Source organism: Ambystoma mexicanum, chromosome 6q (assembly GCF_040938575.1).
Source record: "Ambystoma mexicanum isolate Mex_15411 chromosome 6q, UKY_AmexF1_1, whole genome shotgun sequence".
Taxonomy (NCBI): domain Eukaryota; kingdom Metazoa; phylum Chordata; class Amphibia; order Caudata; family Ambystomatidae; genus Ambystoma; species Ambystoma mexicanum.
Genome location: NC_090937.1, coordinates 269,271,895 through 269,298,920, shown reverse-complemented (window position 1 = coordinate 269,298,920; position 27,026 = coordinate 269,271,895). Strand labels below are relative to the sequence as shown.

The following is a 27,026-nucleotide window of genomic DNA, read 5'->3' as shown; positions in this document are numbered from 1 at the left end:
TAAGAAGGGAACTGATTATTTCCAAGGAGCGAACAGATGATCTCGCTAGACAATTGCTACAGTCACAAGCCGGACAGACCCCGTTACCCGCATCTGGGGGAAATCTTCCTTCTACATCCTCTATGAATCCAGTGCAGATCAACCTACCTGGGAATGTACCTCTGGCTCCGCCCGAACGATTTTCTGGTGACCCAAAGAGGTTTGCAGTATTTATCAATCAGTGCCGGTTGCATTTCTTATGCCGGCCAGCAGCCTTTCCAACTGATCAAGCTAAAGTAGCTTTCGTGCTTTCGTACCTTAGTGGCAATGCGGCAGACTGGTCGATCCCTCTAGTAAATCAAGATGATCCGGTCCTCCATGATTTTCAAGCTTTTCAGCTCAGTATGGAAAAACTGTTCACAAGACATTCACAGGGGCAGGCCTTGGACAATGAGCTTCTTTCGTTGCGACAAGGTAATCAAGACCTTTTGGCTTATATTGCGTCTTTCAACAGACTGATAGTGGAAACTCAATGGCCTGAGGACAAAAGGATTACGCTGTTTTATAGAGGTCTACGTGGAGAGCTCAAAGATGTGTTAGCCCAAGTAGTGAATCCCCCACAAGATTGTTCGGACTATATAGACTTAGTCGTTCAAATAGATCACAGACTGCAGAACAGGAAGGCCGATCGTTCCAAGTTTGATGCTCGAGTATTTTCCAAACCGCCAACTCCTTCCAAAGGAGTAGACTCCGGGGAACCCATGCAAATAGGGGGCCTGAAAGGTCCTCTAACACAAAAGGAGCGGGAAAGGAGAAAACAGTTGCAATTATGCCTCTATTGCGGAAACTCAGGGCACTTTCTTCGAGACTGTCCGGTGAAACCTGCCAAGAAGGCAGTAGGAGCTGCAGTTACCAAAGTTACAAACTCTGAGCAGGGAAACGACCTCGCCCGACAAGAATAGAGGTCCTCTTGTCGAGCGTGAAAACCAGTTCCGTGACCTCGCATTTCGTGATACCTATGGTCCTCATTAGCCCTGATAATCCGGATCGATTACATGCAATTGAAACTTACGTCGACAGCGGTGCCATCGGCAATTATGTGGATCATGAAATGGTTTTGAGGATGAATCTAACTCTTTGTCCCAAGGCTGTAAAGGACGTCATTACTACGGTGGATGGAACGGAGATAGCCTCCGGACCAGTAACGCATACGACTCAAGAAGTGACGCTAGTAAGTCAAGATGGACACCATGAGAAGATCGTGTTCGATGTGATCAAGGCTCCTCAGTTTCAGATTATTCTAGGAATACCTTGGTTAGAGAAACACAATCCTCTGATCGATTGGCGAGCAAGAACGGTCCAGTTTCCAGAATGTGTCTCTACTTGTCACCCTCCACCTGGTGTTGCACTGGCAGCAATTTCTTCAGAGACTCCCCAGTTACCTCCCGAATACCTAGAATACCAAGATGTTTTCCGGAAGGACCAGGCTAACTCTCTACCTCCTCATAGGTCTTATGACTGCCAGATAGACCTGATACCTGGATCTACTCCTCCTTGTAGTAGAATTTATGCCCTCACCGAGCCTGAGAACCTTCACCTTCGACAATACCTGGATCAATACCTAGCGAATGGGTTTATTCGTCCTTCCAAGTCCCCTGCTTCTTCAGCTTTGTTCTTCGTTCCAAAAAAGGAAGGAGACCTTAGAACTTGTATAGATTATCGCTCCCTGAACCAGATCACCGTCAAGAATAGATATCCGTTACCTTTGATCCCTGAACTCCTGGACCAAGTCAGAAAAGCATGCATATGTACAAAGCTGGATCTTAGAGGAGCCTACCACTTGGTACGAGTAAAAGAGGGCGATGAATGGAAGACGGCCTTCCGCACCAAATATGGGCTATTTGAATATCAGGTCATGCCCTTCGGACTTTGCAATGCCCCGGCCGCCTTTCAATATTTTATGAACGATGTCCTCAGAGAGCTCATAGATGTGTGTGTTGTTGTTTACATTGACGACATCCTCGTTTATTCTTCATCGGAATCTGAACATCGGAAACACGTGAAAATGGTCCTCGAAAGATTGCGTCAACACAAACTTTTCGCTAAGTTGGAAAAATGTGTTTTCAACGTGACTGAAGTTGAATTCTTGGGATTCATATTATCACTTGGCGGAGTGCGTATGGATTCAAAGAAGGTCGATGCAGTTCTCAAATGGCCATCACCATCCTCCGTAAAAGGTGTGCAAAGCATGTTAGGCTTCGCTAACTTTTACCGCAGGTTTATCCCCGAATTTTCTCGAATAGTCCAGCCCATCACTGCCTTGTTAAAGAAAAACAAATGTTTTGAATGGTCTACCGAGGCGGAACAAGCTTTCCAGGATTTGAAGACTAAATTTATCTCTGCACAAATCTTAAAACACCCTCGCCCCGAACTCCCCTACATCGTGGAAACTGATGCTTCAAGCCTTGCCATGGGGGCAGTTCTATCACAAAAGGACCCGGTAACCAATCAATTGCATCCCGTGGCATTTTGGTCCCGCAAATTCTCGCCTCCTGAAATCAATTACACGATTACTGACAAGGAACTTCTGGCTATCAAGTCTGCCTTTAAGGCTTGGCGGCATTATCTGCTGGGGGCCCGACACACCGTTACTGTGATTACGGATCACCGAAACCTGCAATATTTGAAAACCGCAAAAGCCCAATCCTCTAGACAACTCCGTTGGGCATTATTCTTTGCCGAGTTTGACTTCATAATTACCTATCGACCTGGTACAAAAAACGGTAAAGCTGATGCCCTTTCTCGGATGGGAGTGGAAGAACACTTGATAAACCCTAAACCTGTACCAATCATTCCCGAACAAAGAATTCTGGGTGTAATCGCCACACAATCCATAGAGGAAGTTAAGGATAAAGCCAGGCAACTTGTAACTCCAGCAGACATACAGAATTGGCATCTGCAGGGAAAGGACTTTGCAGTAAAGGACAACTTATTGTATTTCCAAGAACGATTATACCTGCCCAGCACAGATTTACAGAAAAAAGTAATCTCTTGTTATCACGATTCTTTAATGGAAGGACATCCCGGTATGGCCAAGACCTCAGAAAAGATCAAGCGCTACTTCTGGTGGCCGTCTTGGAAAAAAGATATCAGAGACTTTATAATGTCCTGTGGAGTATGCGCCCAAAACAAGAGTCAAAAGGAAAGACCAGCAGGCCTCTTACGCCCTATTGACATCCCACCTCGCCCTTGGCATACGCTTTCTATGGACTTCATCATCGATCTACCTCCATGCTCCGGATATAATACGATTCTAGTAATCGTGGACTTATTCTCCAAGATGGCGCATTTCATTCCGCTCAAAGGCTTGCCAACAGCAGCAACTCTGGCCCGAGAATTTCTCGAAAACATCGTCCGACTGCACGGTTTTCCTTCGGTTCTAATTTCGGATCGAGGTAGTCAATTTATTTCTCATTTTTGGCGAAGTTGCTGTCGGTCGGCTCAAATTGATGTGAGACTATCGACCAGTCACCACCCTCAGACCGACGGACAAACCGAGAGGACCAATCAAACTCTGGAACAGTATTTACGCTGCATGCTGCAACAAACTGAAAAAACTTGGAAAGACATCCTTTGGATAGCCGAATATGCCTACAATAACTCTGTCCATTCGGGAACTGGGAAAACCCCGTTTTTTCTTTTATACGGCAGTCACCCTCGAACCTCGGAGTTGGATCCCCTCCAAGATCTGGAAACACCAGCAGTAGACTACCTGCATTCTACAATCACCCAAACCTTTAAGGAAGCTGTTTCTCACCTTCAAAGGGCTAAAGAACAATACAAGAAAGGAGCAGATCAACATCGGAAAGAAGCCCCTCGATATCAAGTAGGGGATCAAGTCTGGTTATCCACCAAATATCTACCTCTAAAAGGGCCACGCACATTCAACCCAAGATACCTTGGTCCCTATTCCATCACTACCATAGTAAACCCAGTAGCGGTCAAGTTGGACTTGCCCCCGCACATGAAGATACATCCGGTCTTCCACGTCTCTCTATTAAAACCCGTGCAACCTCAAACCCGACTAACTAAATCTCCAAAACCCATCCTAGTTGATGGAGAACTAGAGTTTGAAGTCAAAAGCATTCTGGACTCCAAGATCTCCAAATCTAAACTATTTTACCTAATTGACTGGAAAGGCTACGGCCCCCAAGAGAGATCCTGGGAACCTGCTGAATATGTCCACGCTCCTCGCCTAATCAAAAGATTTCACCGAACATTTCCTGACAAGCCAAAACCCCCGGAGAAACCCGGTTTGGGAGGGGCCTTGAGGGGGGGTACTGTCATGATCTCTGCTTCCAAAAGGTCAGGGTTTTCCCAACTCCCTTGGAAGCAGATCCATAACCCAGGTTCCGAGTGCCAACCAGTCCCAATTGGGACCTTTTGGACCCAGTCCTGGCGCCAGTGGCACCAGGCTCATAAATATGCCCAGTCCCAGCGCTGGAAGCGCCGGGCTCATAATGCTTGGGTGGACTTACCTGCAGCAGACCATGCTGCTTACTTGCCTGCCAGTTGAGCCTCTGATCCTCTTCTGTTTGGAACTACTTTTCCTGTTGGGTGGGGCAGGAGCCACTCCCTAGGTTCAGAACACTGGAACTCTTCTGGAAAGCAGGAACTCTTTTCTTACCTAGGCGTGGCTGTGGAAGGAGACACCTAAGCACTACAGGAGGCTATTTAAACCACACCCGATGGATGAATATTGCTTTGCATTATTCTGCATCCTCTGCAGCAGAACGCTCATCGTGTCTTCTGCATCTGATCCTGGGCCTAAGGAAAAAGGCTTACCATCCTGAATCCAGTCTTCAGCAACACCTATAAAGACAAGAAAGAACAGGTTAGCATTACGGTCTTCAGTGACAGCGCTTCACTTACCTGGTCCATCGGCTGTCACCAACGCCTCGCGCTGCATTCCGGCATCTGAAAGACAAAGGCTTACCTACTCTTCGTGCGCTCCGGAGGTCTTCGCACTGCATTCCGGCATCTGAAAGACAAAAGCTTACCAGCTCTTCGCACGCTCCGGAGGCCTTCGGCGCTGCATCCCGCATCTGAAAGACAAAACAAGGTGCGTTTAAAGACATTGGAGAACTTTAATACTCACGTGCCATTACTCCTTTCCACATCTAACCCAGTGGGTATTCCGGCACCCTGCAGCCGCTCCGAACTTGTACCTGCAAAATAAAAAGACAGTTTGAGCGCATCGTGAAGCAGGCAACAAGCGCTTACTTACGTGCTTCCAGGCGCTTCCATTCATCACACGGGCTCCATCTTCAACTCACTTCAGCCCGTCATCCGCCATCGCCGGAACCCTGCAAAAACAAGAGACATCATTACTAAAGACTTTTAAAGACATTAGAATTACTCGAAACTTACCGTTCGTGCAGTAAACGACGGACAGCAGTCCTCTGAAGTCAAGAGGCCTGCTCCCCTTATCCAGTGAAGAAACTGGTTACAGCACCCTGCCCCGAGGCAGATGGAGAGCACGGCGTTCACTTACCCAAGGTGAGAGCGTTAACCTTTGGGGTTCTACAGGAGAAGAGAAAGGGAAGAAGAGAGAGACATTCAATAACCCAGTTCATTAATCCCATATTTTCTATCTGCAGACATCTTACCCTTCGAGTCAGACATACAGTGCACAGAGGTCCAGCCCAAAGAGCCAGCCGTGTGTTACACATCACCTTTGAAGATACGGTATACGCCCAGTCAAGACCGGCGCCTCTACGGGAATCAGGTGAGCGTTACAGTTTTCTATGGTTCCTATTGATACTCACAGTTCACTTTTAGTTTGGATTTTGGACAGTCGGCGGTTCTAGTCACCACATGGATCTGGTCTAACACAGGACAGCCGGACAAAATCAGCGGCACAGGGTCAGCTGAGCAGGGATTGGATACCAAAGGATTCTTCTTCTGGACTGGCAATTCTGGTTACTGGATACTATAGGCCATCAGGGGAGCAGGATGGCAGTAGCATGCAGTGAGTGGCAAGCCAGGTTAATTGAGGATGCTTCCCAAAACACAACGTTTCCCTTGGTTATTGGGATTAATTTAGAATTGAGGCCTATCTGAAGCAAGATCAGCAATGTTTGGCCTTGTGGTTGGGATCTGGAGTTTAGATGGATAGATGCAAGAGGAAGACAGGAACATACAGGAACAGGTCGCCAGGGTAGGAAATCGGGAATCTGTGTGTCTGTGTGTCTGTGTGTCAGGGACCCTTACTTATAATGCAAAATGACATCATCAAGGTAGAGGCTGGGCAGGGTTAACTACGTCCGCCCCTAAACTACTTGGATTGGGCAGGGGAGCTAGTCTCTGCCTCGCTTTCAGTTGGTTGGATTTCTAAGGGGATGATGTCAGGTTTATGAGGTGAGGTTTACAATGTCCCAACACTCCATTTACTTTACTTAAAATCCGATTTTGCCAAAAAGATACATTTCTTCACTTGCAATATCTTGATAAATTATACACACAGTTCACATATCATGTGCATCACATTTCAGTCCAATCCTCAAGTCTGTGCGACCTTGTTTTGCCTTTGACACATTTTGGTGGTTTTACACATTAAAGATTTGGCCTAAAATTCCACAATTTTATACACAAATGCGAATTGTCCCCAGGGGTGTATGTACAAAATCTTATGTTTGTCACATTAATACTTTCCTTGGGATCGGTCATATTTGGTAACTTCTGTTCCCCATGCAGCAATAAGTTCTACCAAGTTTTAAAAGACAGTCCACAAAATTAGATTTAAAAACTCTGAACCTTTAAATTTCTGCTAATTCTTGCTACAGAAATAAAAGTCTTTAAAGTTTCTTTATAACATAGTCTCTGGCACCAAAAGGCAGTCCCTTTGTTACTTGATCCTGGTTTTGTTTTCTTTCTCCAACTGCAAGCAGCTGTCATTTGCTTATTGGCAAGGGGTTTCCAGTCTTAATTGAAGGTTTATTGCCCCTTCACACTTGACAGGTGAGTGTCCCAGGACTGCTATTGTCCCAGCCGGGAGCACAGACGAATGTCTGATGAGCATGTGAACTTCCATTGTCCTGTCCCATACAAAGTTTTTCAAGCTGGCACTTCGCACCTACGTGTCCTGGATTTATTGTGTATCTCCCTTCCTTTGAGGAGTTTCATAGCTGGCAACTGGAATTACAGGTTTTTCTAAGAGTTTGCAACTCCAGCCTATGTGTTTAAAACTGTTTAATTTCTTACCTTGGGTCTTGAATTAAACAAACCTATGCCAGAATATATCCTATATGTGTATTATCACCACTAACATAATTCCTTTACATGGCTAAGTAAGCAGGCTTTCATTAACTATTTAGTTTTAAACAGGCCATTTTTTCTCTTCAGTCAGTACAGCCCATTTCTTCACATGTGTTAAAAACTGCTACCATTTCTTTCTTTAATTCAGTTTGCAGCTCCTCAAATTGCCACTGTCTTTGCAGCTGTAGTCATTTTCCTTGCAGTAGGACTCTTATCTAAAGTACAGATACATTTTCCTTGACCTGGCTCAGAGAGTAAAAAGTCTCTTTGAACTGCTGCGCCTGGATACATCTTGTCAAGAAATAAACACGTGTTCCCGTGCGGGTGACAAAGTTGCTAGTTGATTTCTTTCAAATTTACTTTGACAAGACCTGTCATTCAGGAATTATTCCTGTTTTTTCTGAGGCACAATGACTTATCCTGGGCCTGGCAGGGCCGTTTCCATCACAGTGGTTTCAGAATGTACAGATGGGAATAGCATAACACAGCATTTGTAAAGGGTGAAGAAAAGTTTCATTCTGAAGGGGAATTTTTGGCTTTTGCAGCAAGGCAGTGCTGCCGGTTCACTTGATTCCATATACATGTCTCAGAAAACACTGGCATACTTTTTCAGTGTGTCCCCTTGTTCCATTTTGCCTGAAGTGTGTGAGGCAAGATGTTGCAGCAATTTTCTGTTGCTGCCAAAATGCAGTTTTGAGGTCCTGGTGTGCATAGGAGCCAGCACAGCCAGGTTGCTGTTTCTTGTGCAAATGCAGCTCAGTGGTGTGGGGCAAGGCGTTGAGTGGGTCATGATATCCCACAACATCACATAGATCCTATTGCCCTATAAGCCTGCCCGAGCCTGCATCCACCAGTCTTCTTCCCTCCCTTGAGCAAAACATGACTGCACTGTCCTAGGTACTCGTAAAGAGTTTGGTCTGTCGTTGGTTGTAGATGATGTACCTCCACTCACAAGACAGCTGTGGAAAAATGTTGCTTACAGACCTCATTGCTAGGCCTTGGGGGGGGGGATCAGACATGAAGTGAATCACTGGAAAACACAGAGCCTTGGTAATCGGGCCAAAGGCATATTCCAGAAATGGATATGTGTTAAAAGTATCTTTGGGAGTACTCTTCTTACCTAAACTGTCATCTCTGGGCACTGACCAAATCTTCTGGAACACATTATACCCTAGCTCCAAATGTTAACCTATTGAATGGTTCAGCACCTTCTCCAATGGACCTTCTGTCATCTTGCGGGGGCCTGCAGCCCCTCATATCTACTGCAGTCTAGGTTTGCACAAGCAGTCCGAGGAGATGGCTGCAGAGCTGTTTAATAGAAGAGCAGACCTATTTACTGGGCTGTGAATGTGTGTATGCTTACCATTGTCCCTTTGAGTGCCTTGCCTCTGAGCATTGCCATTCCTCAAACTAGAAAACTGCGTGACCTTTGCCCTGGTATTTTCATGTGCAGATTTGAGCCCCTCCATGGAGCCACGCCGCCCCTCTCCACTGACCCCCTAGATGGCCAGTGGAGTCGTCCATGGTCAGTCGCCAAAGCAGTAAGTCCTTTCCCTAATATTACTGCCCTGGCTATCTGCCATGAGAACTGAATTGAGGGTGGCCTTGTTTGTAGGGAAGCCCATAGGGTTTGTATGGAGGGACTTGAATGATGTTCTGGATGACCCAGAACTGATAAGGGCATCAGCACAGACTACTAAAATTTTCTCTTCAAAGTTTACTTGCTGGTAACCTGCACAACATCCAATTCCATTCACTGAAGAAAGGCTAGTCTAACAATTGCAGATTGGAAAGTACCATAGCACTGATGAATGCCAGGAGTGCCATTGTGGCCCGAATCCCTGCTTGTCACTATATCCGGTTACTGGGATGCATAGTAGCTTACCATCGGTGCAAACTGCTGCACAATGAGGTTTCATGGACCCAAGAGAGACACGCGCGCATTGATGCTGGAGTACATAGCTCTGATGTCTTATTTCCTACTTGGCACACTAATGTCTGAAGCCACAAGTCCAGAACTGCAGCAGAATCTTTTGCAATTGAACTAAAATGTAACACCTCCTCCCGCCCCCCCTTTTGCCCCCCACTCCACATTAAAATATTGAAAGTGTTTGGTATGTGTGTTTTTTAGCCACAAAGCAGAGTCTTGGATGTGGAAGACTGAGGCATATGGGCCTCATAATGAGGACAGTGGTAACCCACCGGTGCTATTGGTGGGTTGCCGCCATCCTCATAACACCAAATCCGCTGCCTGATATCCCGGGGCCACCTGGACATTACAAGTCCTGGCGGCCTGGGATATCAGGCAGCAGCTTTGAGAAGCATAGAACTCCACGGCAAGGGGTTCATGGAATCACTGGCACCCTTATTTCCGGACCGCCACACTCATAATGAGGCCCATAGGCTTTACACTGTGATGGAATAAGACCCAGCAGGTCCCCTGGCCCTATCTGCCATCTTGTGTTGCTGCTTCCCAGCCCTGACGGTACCTCCTCTGCTTACAGGCTCTCTCATTAGAGCTTCCCTGGACCAGAACTTTTGGGGGTCAATGTCAGCCCCCTGGAACTTGCCGTGCAGACCCGTGATGCAGCCTGTGTGCTGCTTGGATAGTCCGGACGTTGTGTGTTTTTGACGTGTGCCCTCCTCCTGCCTGGGCTTTTTTCACAGGGCGTTATTACAGGCCAGGACTTGGTTATGGGCCATGAAGTTTGAGATGGTAATCGGTGCTGCAAAGGCAAGAAAATGGCAGAGGAGCATTATAAATCGCATGCATGCAAAACTGTGAAAGAAAGACGGGCTCGAATGATACCGATTGAAGTAGAGAATTAATCATTCAATTGCTTTTTACGAAAGACGCCAGTATCCCTAAAAATAAATTAGTAATGGAAAAAGGTTTTGGAAATCGAACATTTGTAGACAAGTAATGTATTAAAAAGTGGGTCACCGTTTATAAAGAACCCACATATAGGGAATTCCGCACTTTATTTGCGTGTTTCACAGTAATTGCGTTGTACAGAAGCTAGGTTTCTGGTGTTAGTAAAAGTGTCCCAGAATAAGGGGTAACGCTCCGTCCGCTGGCCGGCCGTGAACGTTGCTCATTAGGCTGCAGAAGTAGCGCATGTGACCGTTAATCCCTTTAGTAGAAAGGGCTCTGGACGTGTGGAGTTCTGTGCCGGCCTTTGTGCAGCTAACGAGTCCTGTCGGCATAGCCTGGCAGTAGATAAGCGTCTTTTGTATGTCCCTTCACCCAAAGCGCCAATCGACGCTGGAAGGCCCGCATTTCTCCTTCGCTGGGCCCCCACCCCACACTCTAAAAACGTGTTTAACAGTAGCTTTGTGCTCAAAAGATTTGACGAAGAGCGGCCAGCGGCAGAGTTGCCATCAGCACCAGAGGCCTAGCCATGGAAGGCACACCACTGATATCTCCTTCCGAATATTTGGGGAATAAATCGGAGAACACTTCCTCAGACACCGGGAGAGAAATCCATTCCGTCTTTTCCCAGATGGAGCACAACATAGTTGCATCCTATTTGATAACTGCAGGTACGGGCAGGCTCTTTGAACATATGGGAGATTTGGCTGTAAGATAGTTGTCAGTTGTCAGTTGTCACTATTTGTAACGCATCACAACTTTCATTTACATCGTCTGTTGGGTGTGCGAGGTACACATGAACCCAGGAGTGGACTAACCTATGGGGGACTGGCCTAGAACTGTGGAGATTCCCTGGTCGACCTCTGCACCCTAGGTCTCTTTTGTGTGGTAACCTATTTGATTTCCAAATGTTCTCACTGGCCTTTCTGAAAATGTGTAACATGGGTTCACTTTGAACATTATTTCCAGTGCCTCTTTTGGCTCCCAGTCCACTCCTGAACCGAGTACATGGTAGAAGGCCCCTCGGCTGCCTATGGTTTGGTTACCAGTGAGATAGACCCAGAAGGAATGTTGGTCCTAAAAATATTACCCACTGTCGCATTTATTGGTGTGCTATCAGAAGTGCCTGACTACACCTGAAACTTTTGATGGGCGCAAAGTGCTTTGTATTCCACTTTTATTACGTTAGGCAGAGGCAACGCTAACATTGCTGCGTGCAATTTGGGGGTGTGATTTGTGCCATATGTTTGTTGAAGTGTAAGGGGCAGGGTAGCAGGGATGTTGGCAGGATTTCGTAACTGGCTACCCTGGAAAGTATCCCTATGTGTGTTGCTTTTGCAAGGGGGCTGTGATCAGCAGGTCCCATGTTGTCATGCGTCGATATTGTAAGTTATGTGGTGACTTAAAATGTGTGAGGTTTGGATTAGCAACCTTGTGCTGCGCGGTTGAGGTATGCAAGTAGGATGCAGAGTGTTGGAGAAGGAATGACTATTCATTAGTTAGAAGTTGATGTAGGGTTCTAGAATGAGGGAGGGGCGGTTATTGTGGGACATTGACCGATCACCAATTTATGGCCTGAGGTGAAGTCGAGGGCCATACATTGGGGAGCGGTCATTATCCTAAGCGACGACTGGTCCCCTCAGGTCTATAAGGCTATGGGCACATAGTGCCAATAAAAATATAGATTCTAGACTTGTTATGCATAAGTAAAACATGTACGTTTATAGACAAAATGAGCTATTAACTGGTTTATGTTGTATTTAAATAACAAGGTTCTGTGTTTGTGGTAAGCAATTTAATTGTGAAATTGGTTGAACTGAAACTTTGTTTTAAAGTGTGCATGCGCTTAAAGAGTATCTTTGTAGGAAACTGGAAGCAGCGCTCGGCTCAGTCCGGTGGAAGGTATGGACCAGCAGAAGGTAGGCAGGCGGTCCTGAGGTGGACTCGACTGCAATAGCAGTGCATAGCCTCCTCCCGCTGGGGGAGCAAGAGCTCAGTGACTGTGGGGTGTGTGCTCTTTGAGCTGTGCGTAAGGCGGGCAGCAACAGTGGTCTGTGGCGAGCAGTTTACATTGATATAATATCAGCTCTGCAGCTCGGCTAAGTGTGGGCTCGTAATCACACTTTGAACTGCGTAGCTTGCTAAACGTTAAGGAGTGGAGTGTGATGGAGTGAGTGGTCACCGGTGTGGTTATATCGTAAAGGCGGAGAGGGTGTAGCAAGAGGTACAACCTAAGGAGCCGAGTGGACACTCTCCTGAATAAAGAAATGACTGACATCTTGAACTTTAATCTTTCTTTATTCCGAAAATAGCCATTTCCATCAAAGAATATACGACATGAAACACAATGCAACCACAACAGTACATATATAAAAGAAGAAATAAAATAGAATAAAAACAGCGTACAAATATGCATTAAAATAAGCAGCACATGGAAAATTCCGTTCACAGTAATTGGCTATGCAACAAGAAAGCGCTTTCAGTCAATGTAAGAGTAAACACACTGTGCTGTGAACAAGTCTGAGACTGATAAAAGGAGCCTAAGGGCTGATTGAACATGTCTCACTCCCCATGCCCTCAATATTGGGAGAAGGAATCCCTCCCTCGAAATCGCAAAGATAGGGCAGAAAAACAAAAAGTGTTGCAAGTTGTGCCAATAACATGCACATTTCCGCCCTGTGGTGCTGGTATTCTGTGGAAAGGGTGATTTTTCATTTGTAAAGAGTAGATTTGTTCTTAGGTGAAGAATAATTAGCCTTTTCCTTGGGTTTTTAAACCACTGGGCTTAGCCTACCTTGGCAGCTACGGCAGTAATGTTCTTATGATGAAATTGCACACTTCTTTGCGATTCAGTTCTCCTGGCATTTGCTTGATAAGAAATAAAACTGCCCACAAGCTCCCTTTCTCCAACATTACCAACTGATGGTTCCTCACTCAAAAAGCGCATGCAGCCAAGCTTGCGAAGAGATGGCAATGTGATTTAGCCAGGGAGAGGAGCCACTGATGTTCGAGGTCATTACATCTCTCTCTCCAAGGTTCTAGTTAGTGACACGTGACAGTTTTCCCTTTATCGTTGCCAGTAGGTTAATGGTTGTAATAGTATGAAGTCTCCTATGTGGAACAGGTTTTCGTGTAGCAGGTACTCCGGAAACTTTGAGGCACGTCCAAAATTTCCCTGAGGAATTGATCTTCACTGACCTGGGCTGCCTTCGCCAAGTGATAACCCCACACAGCAGATTGTGCTGAGTAAATACGAATAATGTGCTCCAATAGCAGCCCACCTAGTCTTGAGCTATATCTCAGAATTAAATAATTGATTTGCGAGGCCTTTATTGTTTGTGGTCCTTGATGTGTGGTGACCATCTTAGGTCACGGGAAATCGGAACACCTAAATAACGAAATGTTGTTAGCCATTCTAGTTTCTTACCTTCTATTGAGTTTCCCTGGGGTTTGCAATTACCCACGTACACGACCTTTGATTTCCCTACATTTATTTTCAAGTCTTTCTGCGCCATATAATGATTAAACCCATTGACCAATGTTTGCAGAGCCTGCTTTCTTCTAGCTATCAGGACTGCATCATCAGCGTACAAAAGTACACACGTCAGTACCTCTGGGTTTGGAGCGTCATACAAATAAAATAAACAAACAAACAAACAAACGTCTTTTGGCCTGCCATCCTGGGGACATCGCTCTTCAAGTAATGCAGTGCATTCAGCAGTGAGTTTATATAGTTTATATAGAGGTTAATAAAAGTAGCGGGGCTGTTAAACACCCATGCCTCGCGCCTTGAGTTACTCAGAATGCCTGGGTTGTTTTCCCTTGGGTCCCCACTCTCACTGTTGCCTAAAAATGTGAATGCATTTGGACTAGGACTTGTACAATGTCCTCTGGCATGCTTAGTTCATGCAGTACTCCCCAAAGCTTGCCATGGTTAATGCAATCAAAGGCAGTTGAAAGGTCCATGAAGGCCAGATAACTTGTTCCTTTATAACCATGTACATACTTGTCCATGACCAGGCTCAAGTTCAATATCTGATCAACTGTGCTAATTCCCTCACGAAAGCCGTACTGGTACTCTGAGAGGATATGATTTTCTGTGACGCAGTCCATGATCCTTCTGTACAGCACCCGTCCAAACCATTTTGCTGAGGTGTCAATTAGGGAGGATGGTTGGTAGCATGCTGGGTCGCTTCTATAACCCTTCTTAAAGATTGGTACTATGATTACGTCCCTCCAAGAGTCACAGCACCCGTCCAACCCATTTTGCTGAGGTGTCAATTAGGGAGGATGGTTGGTAGCATGCTGGGTCGCTTCTATAACCCTTCTTAAAGATTGGTACTATGATTACTTCCCTCCAAGAGTCAGGTATGGCCTTCAGATGTAATATTGCATTAAAGATCAGAGTAGCTACTGGGACCCACACCACCATCTCATCTTTGAAAAAAATCAATGGGGAATCAGTCCAACTGATTTGTCATTGGCCATCCCTGCAAGGGCTTTGGTGACTTCGTTTGTTGATAACACCAGGCTAGGACGAATAGTCTGGTAGGTATTGCAAGCAACGTTGTCCCGGTGAGTTATGTCTAAGGTGCTCTCGCCACTCTCGTCACATGAGGTATCATATAGTGTTGAGAAGTGTTTGGTCCATTTGACTCCCCCCCCCCCCCAAATCTATGTGATTGTTCGTTTTTCTTTCTCGTTAGAACATAATTCTTTAGGGTGTTCTTGTAAAATGTCCTGGCTTTAGCTATTTCCTATTGGTCTCTAGTTTGCTGCCTAAGCGCAGATAGAAGGGTTTGTTTTGCCAACCTACATTTTGCATTAATCCACTGAGTGCTGCCTAATGCCGTTTCTGAAGCTGTAAGGATTTTCCTGAATGCCCAACTGATGGGTGTTATTATGTCAGTCCAGACCAGCCATTTGGCCTGGTCAGTGGCACCAGGGTGTAGACATTTCTCCGAGTTATCTAAGAGTGCATGCGTTACCCTAATGACCAACTACGTTCCCCCCAGCGCAGTATTTTATACGCATCCGCGGCAACCTCGTCTTTGCCCATTGAGGGTGAGTCACCCCCAGTCCATACCATAAAGATGACTGGCTCGTGGTCACATTTGACTGGACAAACCACCTCAAAATCTTTAATCCTGGGACAATTTTTGACACCCAGTATAAAGTAGTCGATACTTGAACAGTATCTTGTGTTTACAAAGGTATGCTTGCCTGGGACGTCGGATGGGTATCTTCCATTTAGTGCCCTAAACCCCAGTTCAAAAGAGTAACAGTACATTTCTTACCCCTGCTATCCGCACTAGGTTCTGTCAGGGCTGGTGGATGGATGCCAAATGACATGTACTCTTCTACTGCACCCTTAACAGTGCCACCATAATTGCCCATTTTAAAATTAAAATCACCACCCAGAAAGAATTTAATACCCAGCGGTGGTCCTTTATGGTTTCTTGTGGCGTGCATTACATCAAGCAGCCCTGCAAGAGGCCCTCTGCTATCATTATCACATGCTGCCTTACAGAAATTGGCAATGCGCCACAGAATGCCTTCAACCAGTTCTAAGTTTGTGATCAACAGTGTCAGCGAGGGCAAGAATAGACTGGTCTTCTTGACCTTCTGAGAGCTCAACACATTTGACAAGACCTCCACGATTCCTGCCCCTTAAGGATGGAGATGATTTCATGCTGAAAACCTCAAAATTGTCCTTTGGAACCGTGTCCAAGGCCCACGTCTCCTGTAATAATAGAATGTCTGCCTTTTCCAGAAATGCCTCAAAATCAGGATGTTTGAGTCTAGTGCTGAAACCAGCGACATTCCAAGAGACAATGCTTCCGGAACACAGACAAGTGTTATTGTTCGGGCCTGGATGCGGGGGGGGGCATGTGCTATGCATCTGTGGGCAGTGTCCATTGCTCTGCTCTTTAGCCTAGGTAAGGAGGCTCTGGCCAACACACCCTCCAGAACTGCTTGGTTCATGTCCATCATGTTAGCTGGGGCCAAAAGGCCATTACATTTTAACTGTGAGGAGGGAGACCTAAACATGGCCCTCGTTGCACCCATCCCACTCATCTCGGCGGCAGAGAAACAAGAGGTGTACATCGCTTCTGGGCCCTTCCTCTGCTGCCTTCCCTCTGTGTGCCACTGTCACATTCTCCATTGGGTCAGTGATCACTTCTCTAACCAATGGAAATGCCAAGTTACAATTCACTTGCTTAGATCTTCTACAGAGGGCTTCACTTTTGGTGCGTTGGATAGTGGTTCTGTATTCAGGGGTTGTATGAGGTTCCCTGGGGCAGCATGATGCTCGATTACTGCACACTCCACATTCCTTTCATGAGGGCCTGTGGTAGGTGGAACAGACGTCATGCAGTTCTCTGTGTAATGTCGGTCAATTGACCTCTCCAGCGCTTCCAGTAAGGATCTGTCCGATTGTACCGCTTTTCCAGGTAATGGCCCCCCGACCTCTGCCTGTCGCTCAAAGGGGGTGGAGAGTGACGCGCCCACTCCTAAACACGGGGAGGGGAATGGATTCTCGCCTAGGCGGGTCTGCACATTGATCTCCTTGCTCAGCTGGTTGGTGGTCAAGCCCCTCTCAGCGCTCTCAACGGACTTCGAAGTCCTAGATGGAGTAGCTGGACTAGACTTCTCAGACAGATTGGACAGAGTCGGTGAAGCTTGCGATGATGACGAAGGATCGAACATTGTCTCCTTTTGAGTTGTTAAGGGCCTCTCGGACTTTGTTTTGATCTGAGGTGCAGCATCCAGGTGTCGTCCTACATCTCCTGGATCTTCAGCGTCTTCTCCCCTCACTATTCCCACATTCAGGGTCCCAAGGTCTTCAGTTCAGTGAGGACCTCATCCATGTGGCTTCTGAGGGCCTACTTTATAGTTGATTTTGAGTATTTTCACAGAGCTTTGGCTGGATTAGTCAGGCGCATTGAACCAAGGTGGGGGGGGGGGGGAGGTGTTGACTCGTGGCTTTACCTACAGCCTTGGTTACAATTTTTGCCCTCATTTGCCCAGACTTTACTGCCATTGGCACAGCTCTCAAGAAGCCAAGAGATGGCAAACAGAGTGAAGTGACAGAGCAGCAGAGCAAGGTAAGACTGACAAAGGCCAGGCAAGCAAGGGCTCAGCTAAGAGCCTACCACTCCAGCTCCCTCCAGCTTCAACAGCTGGGAGGCGTGGTGCAGTGATAGAGGCAGGGAGAGAAGACCCCCTAATTGACTTCCCATAATTGAACCCCCTGCTCTGCACCAAAGACTGCTGATAATCGTACCATGGCTACTCTCACTGGTGATCTCATTAATGGTGTGGCATCAATTTGTCCTAATAGCTTAGTAGCCCTAATGGCCTCAATAGCTTTAGTAGCCTTGGTAACCAGTTAGTGACCTGTAAGTGACAAATATGGCTAGATTGCCATCTAGATAGCCAGATAAAGGCATGGTGTGCCGCAAGGTCAGATAGACAGGGGAAAGGAGAAGAAAAGGGGAAGGAGAGCTCACATCTCATGTTTGTGCCACAGAGTGGAGGGTGCAGTGTGTGCGAGCTTGACGACCAACTCACCGACAAGTTGGCACTATGCAGACACAGCTCAGCTGAGAAACTGGCTGAGGCAGAGCCGGTCACAGGATGTGAAGTGTGGGATCTGCGCCACACCACGCCGCTCGACAGCATCAGCCATAAATCAGCCTGGATTCAATACTCCTGCTCCAGGACCGGGGTAAAGGGCCCTCAGTTTCTGAGGGCAGTGCAGTGCGGCGCCGTATCTCAACTTCTACATCCCTGCTTTCCGAAACACTGATTCCTAAAACACTAGAAGAGCAGACCAAGAGCCGTATGCTGCAAACACTGTGGAGCGGCCGCTTCCGACAGCTAACAAAGACACATAGATGACATACTTCACGGGGAAGGGGATACAGTGACTATGAACATGAAAATAATTATGTTTTTCACCAAGTTGCTCCAAAGTTATTATAGTGAGGAATGCAAGCTCCCCAGATTGAAGGTGATCAAGAGGGGTTGTATGATGAGGTCAGGTTAATTGAGGAGTCTCCCGTTAATGTTGAGGCGAGCATACCAAAAATGACCTGTGACTTAAATAGCACCTCACTTTTTAATGCATGCTGAAGTCTGGAGGATGAAATTCAGGGACTTCAAACAACACGTATTTGCTTAAGTGCTTCACCGAATTTGCTTTATTCAAACGAAGGTGATGATTCGAGAGAGTCACAATGTAACTCTGGGAGGCAGAGGGATGGCACTCGTCCCTCACTTCCATTTCAGGAGAAGGATTCCTTCCAACCAGAAGGTAGGTTTGTTGGCAGCTCCCCGTCAGCACTAAAGCTAGTGCTAAAAGCCATTGTTCGATTTGATGACCACATTGGACTAGAAATAAGATCTCATACAGGGGCTTTAATGGAGCTGAGATCCTTTGTTAACTCTATAAATTCAATATTAGTCAACAGAAGTGGAAATGTTAGGGATAATGTGGAGCATAAGGGTAAAGTTCATGATGCTCTGCCTGCGAGGCCACCGTTGCACTCTTTTGAGGGTGTGTTTCAACTTCCTATTCCACCTGTTACTAGAATGAATAAGACTGTACCTCCAGCAAAAAAATGTAAAAAGCAGCCAACAGGATCTAGGTCAGCTAAGAATGGCTCGAGAAAATTCCTCTCTAACAACTTTTGGTCTGCGAAGAGGCGTGAGAATCACAATCTTTTACGGATAAGAGAAAGAAAAAGAAAAGAACATCAAAGGAACTAATATTGTGCCTATGCTTGTCTCACCCTCCATTGGGACTATGCATGAAAGCATCATCAAAGTCAATTGTGATACTGATTGTGTTTGTAGTGTGAATGGAGAGAGAGTGGTGGGGGAAACTCTAAGAGAAGGGTTGAAAGGAAGAACAATAGGAAAGTTAAAAGGAATAAGAAGATAATCCAGTTCCTTCAATTTACAGAGGCACTCACAAGTGAATCAGTGTGTTTGACTGCTGATGAGGAAGCTTCTAGTTAATTCATTGAGGATGTAATTGTTGTCTCAGGCTCAGGTGTTGGATGTCCTGTGGGTGGGTCCACATTTTGTGTGTCTCAGTAGAATCTCAAACTCAGGTAGAAGGTTTGATAGACCCGAGACAGGGAATAATCAGTGAACATACTAAGTATATGCTTATCTCGTCCTGAGTGTCAGTAACATCCCAAACTCAATGTGAGGATCAGATGGATGCTGGAACAGGGACGGGAGTGATGGATTAATGCTGGCGAAAGCTGCTGAGAACCCCCTCTCGGTAGGGAAGGGGTTGGCTGTTAGTAGAGACTTGGAGATGATTCTGTGGTTTGAATCAATCTTTAGTTAAGAGTCTGATATTCCTTTGAATAGGGCACATATATTGGTACTTTTGCAGTCAGTTTCGAGATTAATTGAGATTACTTCATCTGACAATAAATGTGTTGACCTATATGATAATGACCTGGGAAGATGTAAGGTCCACTTTTACTCTCAGCTAATTTGCGATCTTGACCTATCTGCCCAACTGGACCTCTTACAGAAGGGGCAAATGGGGTTGGAATTGTATAACCAAAGAGTATCGTTGAAGGCAGGAGTTGACTTTGGAAAAGGCTGCTATACATATAACACTGAGGGTGGTCCCAACCTTCAATGTAGAGTGGATGTGGGGGGACGAGATGGGACTTTTGATCATAGTACCAAGAAGGGTGGTAATTGATTGTTGCTTTCCTCTACCCTGGGATTGTCCACACGGCAATGTCCTGGATTCTGAAGTTTCTAATCTGTCCCTTTTATGCTGTACTACTAGGGGCTCTAACAGCTTCCCGAATCAATGTAAGGACATGTTCACTACAAAATATGAGATAATAATGCTGCAACAGACATGGTTGGTAGAAGCACTGATCATTGATGGCTATACTATTGAGTCATGTTATGCTAATAAGGGAAAGTATGGCTGCCTCTTTGGTGGTCTCTTGATAGCCATCTTGAACTGGCCTGATTGGTTTCCTGTGTTTGTGGCATCATCAAAATTCTTCTTGGTCTTGAGAGTGAAGATGGGACAGCTGTGGACATGTTGTTGATTAATGTATCTGTAAATCCTAGGGTTGATGTTACGTCTATTGTAATTGCATTAGAAGAAGAATTGATTTTATTTTATTTGCTTATAAAGCGCGCTGAACCCTGAGGTAGCTAGGTGCTTGAACTTGGTAGCAGTAACATACATGTTTATACATATACAAGGTACAGTAGATACAATAGCCCCTGAGGTAGTTAGGCGCTTGAACTTGGTTGAAGTTACATACAGGTTATATAAATACAAGGTACAATAGGTACAATAGAGGTACAGATGCCGTATTAGATACAGAAGAATATGCAGATAAAATAATGTACATAATGGGGTGAAAATAAATAAGAGAAGAGGGGGAGGTATAATAAGTGGGGTGATAGTTGCTGGGGTAGTCATGTATATAGTATTTACAAAGATGTACCGGCTGTGGTAGGATGCAAGTGGCTCAGGAGGGGGTGGTTTGGGTAAGGAGCCAGGATTTTACTTTGAATCTGAAAGCAAGGAAGGAGTGGTCATCTCTCAGCATAGGGGCAATGAGTTCTAGGCTTTGGCAGCTAGAACAGGGAAGCTGGATCCACCTGATTTTTTGAGTCTGAATTTCGGAATGTAAGGCAGTGGGCGTATTTGACTCTAGTTGGTCTTGATGAGGGTTTCCAGGTAAATTTGTTGGACAAATATTTCGGGGCTGTGTTGTTGAGGCATTTAATGGGTGATCATCAGTGTTTTGAAGATGATTCTGTCTTTTATAGGGAGCCATTTGGCTGTCTTCCTGGCTTGGGTTATGTGGTCATGACGTATGTTGAGAGCTGCTCTAAGAGCGTTGTTTTGGAGAATTTGAAGCTTGTGGATGTTTTGTTTGCTGGTGCCTAGGTAGAGGGAGTTGCAGTAGTCGATTTTTGATAAAATTAGGGCTCTTGCCCGTGTGATGCAGCTTGGTGTAGACAGGAATGGTCTGCAGGCAGTTATTAACTTGGTAGTGTAGGCCAAGGCAGAGGCTGTGCCGTTCCCTTGTTTTGAGAGAGATAGGGTAGAGTCGAGGTACACCCCTAAGGTTTTGGCATTTTTGGTGACATTAATGACGTTTCCGTCTATGTTGAAAACATTGTATTGTTGGTGGAGTTTGTTTAGTCTTTGCCTGGAACGGATAAGTAAAAGCTTGGTTTTGTCGTCGTTGAGACACAATCCATGCTTAGCCATCCTGTCTTGGATTTTGCTGTAGATTTCATTGAGGCGGAAGGAGTCAGTCTCGTAGATGCCTGTGAGCGTGATGAGGATCTGTGTATCATCAGTGTAAGCGACATTCATGTTGTCTAGGAGGTCAAATAACATCTTGGTAAAGATGTTATAAAGTGTGGCGGACATGCAGGAGCCTTGGGGGTACTCCACAGGTAATGGGTGAAGGGTCAGCTGCTGCAGTTTCTGAGAAGACTCTCATGGATCTTTCGGAAAGGAAGAATTGGATTCGTTTGGCTGCATTGGGTGAGAAGGAGGCTGATGTGGTAAGATGCAAGGTTAATATGCTGTGGTCGACTAGGTCGAAGGCCGTGGAGAGATCTAACAGTAGGAGGAGGGATGGGTGGCCATTGTCTTTGGCCTCGTCCATTTGGATCTTCAGGTCGAGAAGGGCTGTCTCTGTGCCGTGTCTCGGTCTGAAACATGACTGACAGAGGCCTAGAATGTTGTGTGATTCGAGGTGATTCTGAATTTGAATGTAGGTTGCTTTATCAAGGATCTTTAGCAGAAATGGGACGGTGGTGATGGGGCGATAGTTCATGGGAATGTTGGGGTCTAGAGTGGGTTTCTTAATCAGAGGTTTGACCTAAGCGTCTGGATAAAGTTGTCAACATCTTATCATCATGCCATTACTGTGATTGGTGGTGACCTAAAAATATATATATTTTTTATTGTATATGGTTCATAGAAAACGTTATAATACACAAAGATATAATCAATACATTATATATACATTATGAATTACAATACAAAGTCAATCTGTCAAAATCCAATACAATAGACCATAAAATACATTCTTAAAAATCAAAACATTTCCAGTTTAAAAACACCCCTCTTCGTATTACCCCTATTGGCTAATTTAAGAAGAGCAGATAATATTGTCTTCCCCTTGTTTTACAATCATCTAGGTTGTTGCCAACTTCAATGCTTTTACAAACCGTGAGACCGTAATCCCCACTGATATCAAGTTTGGGTTTAAACATCTTTTCCACAAATCTTCCGAGTCAACCCACTTAATAGTTATCTTCCCAAAATACCTTGATCTTAAAGCAGGCACAGCTGGACATTCTAAAAACAGACATTTTATGGTTTCCACAACCGTCTTTCCTTTATAGAACCTACATATGGTTTCGACAGCCTGTCCTCACTCTCCTCCTATCACCTCCCCCCCTCTATTCCCTGCTCTTCCTCTGGCCATTCTGCAGCCACCCCTCCTCCCCCTTCTCTGCCTTTCCCCTTTTCTCTGCTGACAATGTTTCAAGACAAGTCCGATATATGAAAGTCTCGTCAAAACAGGTCTACCCATGCTCCTCCAAAACTATCAAGGACCACATCGACTCCTTGGCTCCTGCCCTGGCTGACTTCTGCAACCACTCCTTCGCCTCTGGAGTCTTCCCATCCCCCCTCAAGCACTCCCTTGTGCACCCCCTTCTTAAGAAACCCTCTTCCGACCCCTCCTGCCCGGCTAACTATCGCCCAATCTCTATCACTCCCTTCCCGGGAAAGCCCCTGGAGAAGCTGGCCATCTCCCGGCTTAATTCCCATACTGAATCTGTTGGTAGTCTCCACGACCATCAGTCTGGCTTCAGAGCTGCCAGAAGCACGGAAACTGCTCTCCTGAACATCCGTGAGACCTGCTCTCGAACCTTGACTCTAACACCCTATGTGTTCTCATTCTGCTTGATCTCTCTTCTGCCTTTAATACTGTCAATCATACCATCCTGCTCAACCGTCTCCATGATAACCTGGGGATCACTGGTCAGGCTCTGGCGTCGCCGACCTCTTTCCTCTCCAATCGACCCTCCCAGGTCCAACTGGGTTCCTTCCTCCGACATCTTTTTCTCTACCTGTGGTGTCCCCCAGGGATCTAACCTCTCTCCCTGGCTGTTTAACCAGTACCTGCACTTCTTGCCCACCACATTGCCGCTCTCTGCCCCAACTTCCAGTGCTATGCGGATGATACCCAGCTCATTTTCCGGCTACCCTCGGCCTCCTCTTCTCCTTCCCACATCTCTGACTGTCTTTCTGCTATCCAGGAATGGTGTGCCGCAAATGACCTCTGCCTTAATGCCAGTAAGACTGAGATGCTACTCATCGGCACACCCACTCCCTTCTTCCCTGCAGCTCTCTGGCCGGCCTCTCTTGGCCCTCTTCCTGCTCCTAGCTGCAAGGCAAAAAACCTCAGGGTCATCTTCGACTCCACACTCTCCTTCTCTCCTCACATAACCGACATCTTAAGAAGTCACACTACCAGCTACACCTCCTCAGAGGTAGCCTTCCTTTCCTCTCCTTCCCCCAGAAGCTCCCTGTCTCTAGAGCCCTGGTTCTCTCGAAGCTGGACTACTGCAACAGCCTCTATCTAAATCTGCCTGCTTCTACTCTCCGCCCTTTGCAACTCATCCAGAACAGGACCGCGAGACTTGTCCTTGGCCTCAAGCCCAGGGACGGTATCTCTCCAGGACTGAAATCACTACACTGGTTCCCAGTGGCTGCGAGGATTAAGTTCAAAACCCTCTGCATTGTCCACAGGCCTTCTGGGGCCTTGGGCTAAAATACCTTCAACTCTCTCTTCCTAAATATCTCCCTTCTCGAGCTCTTCGCTCATCCGCCTCCAACTCCGTCAGGGTCAGCCGCTTCTCCAAGCAACGAGTTGGGGGTAGATTTCTCTCCGCAGCAGGGGCCTCCCTCTGGAACAGCCTTCCTGCCTCCCTGAAACTTGAGGAGAACCATCTCCGGTTAAGGAAGCACCTTAAAACCTTCCTCTTTGCCTCCGCTTTCTCTCCCCCTCTGCCCTGCTAAAATTACTGAAACTGCACTGAATCTGCAATCCGGGCCACTCACCGGATCTCGGTCCTTGGCCCAGCCACTCTCCCTTGCACTGCCTCCCTGGAAACCCCTTGCACTGTGGGACTGTCTCTGTATCCCTACAGCCCCCCTTCCCAGCACTTGTATGCACTTACCTTGCACTTGCCACCAGCTGGCCCTTATTATGTATTTTGTTATTCTACTAACCCTGTACTGCACTTCCCCTCTCCCTTTCCCCCTTGCACTTTTCCCCTCCCCTCTTCCCTTGCACTTGCACGATCTGAATGACACCTGGCCTAGTAGGATCGTTATCTGTCTCCCCTTGCTCCCCCCTCCCTGCCTTGTCGCGCCTTGAAACACTTGTGTATAGGCGCGTTATAAATGTCATATCATATCATATCATGTGCATCAATCTGCTTCTTACTAAGCTGCACCTCACAAGTTGGTAGCAAATTCCCTCTTAAACGGAGCAGCAATTGTGAATGAAAAAGATTCAGGAATTGCATCAGGTAGGGTGCTGGGTTTCCCCATCTCTTATGCGCCAAGTGAGTAAGAGAAGGGTACCTGTGGAACTGATCTGTAGAGGATATCCAGTTTGCATCATAAAAGGCCACCTTCACCTTCTGTGGTGTAGTCTTTAAGGTCTCCATGTCTAAATTAACTTCCTTCGGTAAACTATTACAGTATATAGCCAACCTTCCCATCAAGCTTGAACAGTTGTCATGATGCCTACCCCCGGGCATCAGGACCAAGGCCCTCAGCTCCGGGAGCAGGCATCCAGACATTTGTTTAAACCTCAGCAGCCCCGGCTAGGGGCTGTCTGGGTTCAGTCCTGGCGCCTTAGGCGCCAGGCTCATCATAGAAATCAGTCCTGGCGCAATAGGCGCCAGGCTCATAGACTTTACTTACCTGATGCAGACCATGCTGCAAGAGTCCAAGCCTACATGAGGCCTGGATGGGACTATTTTGTTACAGGGACTATTTTTTACTTGGGCGTGGCTCTAGGGAACTTCTTACCTGGAACTACTTTGGAGGCTATTTAAACCACACCCGAACAGCAGCACATGCTTCGCGTTATTCTGCATCCAGCAGCGTGACGCTCACCGAGCCTGCAGCCAGCATCCAGTCTTCTGCCACGCCCGCATGCCTGCAGCCAGCATCCAGTCTTCTGCCACGCCCGTCTCGAATCCAGAGCTCCTAGAATAAAGAAGAGGAAAAGGACAAGGTTAGAAAACAAACTTATTTCAAATTCCTCACCTAATTCCGGAACCATTTCATCTCCGGACCTGGAAAGTACATCTGTCCTGCACGTGTCGCTTTGCCAGCTCCAGCACGGCGCCATACTCGCCAGTTCTCACAGCATCTTTCGATCCGGCACTGTCTCCATCATTTCTTCGCCGTAATCCGGCACCTAGGGGACACAAGAAAAAACAAGGCGAGCCAAGGGAATCAACAAATACAACCTCTTACCACCATAGACTTACCCGATTTACCACCGGCGGTATTATTCCATATCTCTCCACATTTTCATATGCCGCATCTGTAAAGAGGGAGAAAAACCACACGTTAACGCATGCAATAGTTACCGGACAGCGTTGGGTAACACAGACTCTTACCTGAACGCCAGCAGCAGCTACGAGACCACCTTCTCACGAACTCAGTTGCAACTTAAGGAAGGAAGGGGACAAGAGTGAACATCGGGCACATTGAACTGTTTGAGCTTGATACTTACCATTCCTGCCAGGGACCTCAGAGTCAATACTTACAGGAACTCTCTACCAGCACAAACACAGCCCATTGACTTGTTCTTGGGTGGATGGCCCCTGGGAGAGTCTCAACCAAGTCTTTAGCTCACTGTTCTTTTCACAGAGAAGACATTTCCCTGCATATCAGTCTTTGTCCTGCCTAGGGGCAGTCCAGCACCAAAATGCTAGGCAATTCAACTCTGAACAAGAGTACCAAAGCAACCCCATACACGTGTTTCAGCCTTGTTGGGCATCATCAGTGAGGGGAAGCTGTGCATCTCTAAGAACAGTGAGCAAGGGGTCCACGTCTGGATCGCCTTGGTAACTTAGGGTGAGACCCAAATTTAATTTATGCAAAACAAGAGGGGTTCTGGGAAACTCTCTACCAGAGCTGTGTTCGTGCTGGTAGAGAGATTCCCAGACCCCCCTTTGTTTTGCATAAATTAACTTTGGGTCTCACCCTAAGTTACCAGGGCGATCCAGACATGGACCCCTTGCTCACTGTTCGTAGAGACACAGCTTCACCGCACTGATAATGCTCAACAAGGCTGAAACACGTGTATGGGGTTGCTGTTGGTACTCTTGTTCAGAGGAGAATTGCCTCGTATTTCGGTGCTGGGCTGCCCCTGGGCAGGACAAAGACTGATATGCAAGGAAATCTCTTCTCTGTGAAAGGGACAGTGAGGTAAAGACTTGGTAGAGTCTCTCCCAGGGGTTATTCACACAATAACAGGTCATTGGGCTGTGTTCGTGCTGGTAGAGGGATTCCCAGACCCCCCTTTGTTTTACATATAAATTAAAGAAAGGAGCCAGTATGCATCCTTGTCTAAGGCCAGAATCAGTCTATGTTTCTTGAGGCGCCCCCTTCCTTGTTCAAGCGTACTTTAATCCCTGAATTTTCATGTAATCCCATATCAACTTCAATAGACCCCCTGGAAGAACCCAGCCTGCAAGTTTTGCCCAGAGTCCTTTCCGGTGACCCCAGTCA

The 27,026-nt window shown here is 46.5% G+C and overlaps 1 protein-coding gene across 1 annotated transcript in view; it reads left to right on the top strand.

The window, feature by feature from the left end:
• The first annotated feature begins 10,485 nt into the window (after window positions 1-10,485).
• RRH (retinal pigment epithelium-derived rhodopsin homolog) overlaps window positions 10,486-27,026 on the top strand; it is a 409,764-nt gene continuing 393,223 nt past the window's right edge. The window contains exon 1 of the mRNA XM_069630737.1: window positions 10,486-10,839. Coding sequence (XP_069486838.1) covers window positions 10,698-10,839 — 142 coding nt within the window. The 5' untranslated portion in view covers window positions 10,486-10,697. The remainder of the gene's footprint in view (window positions 10,840-27,026) is intronic.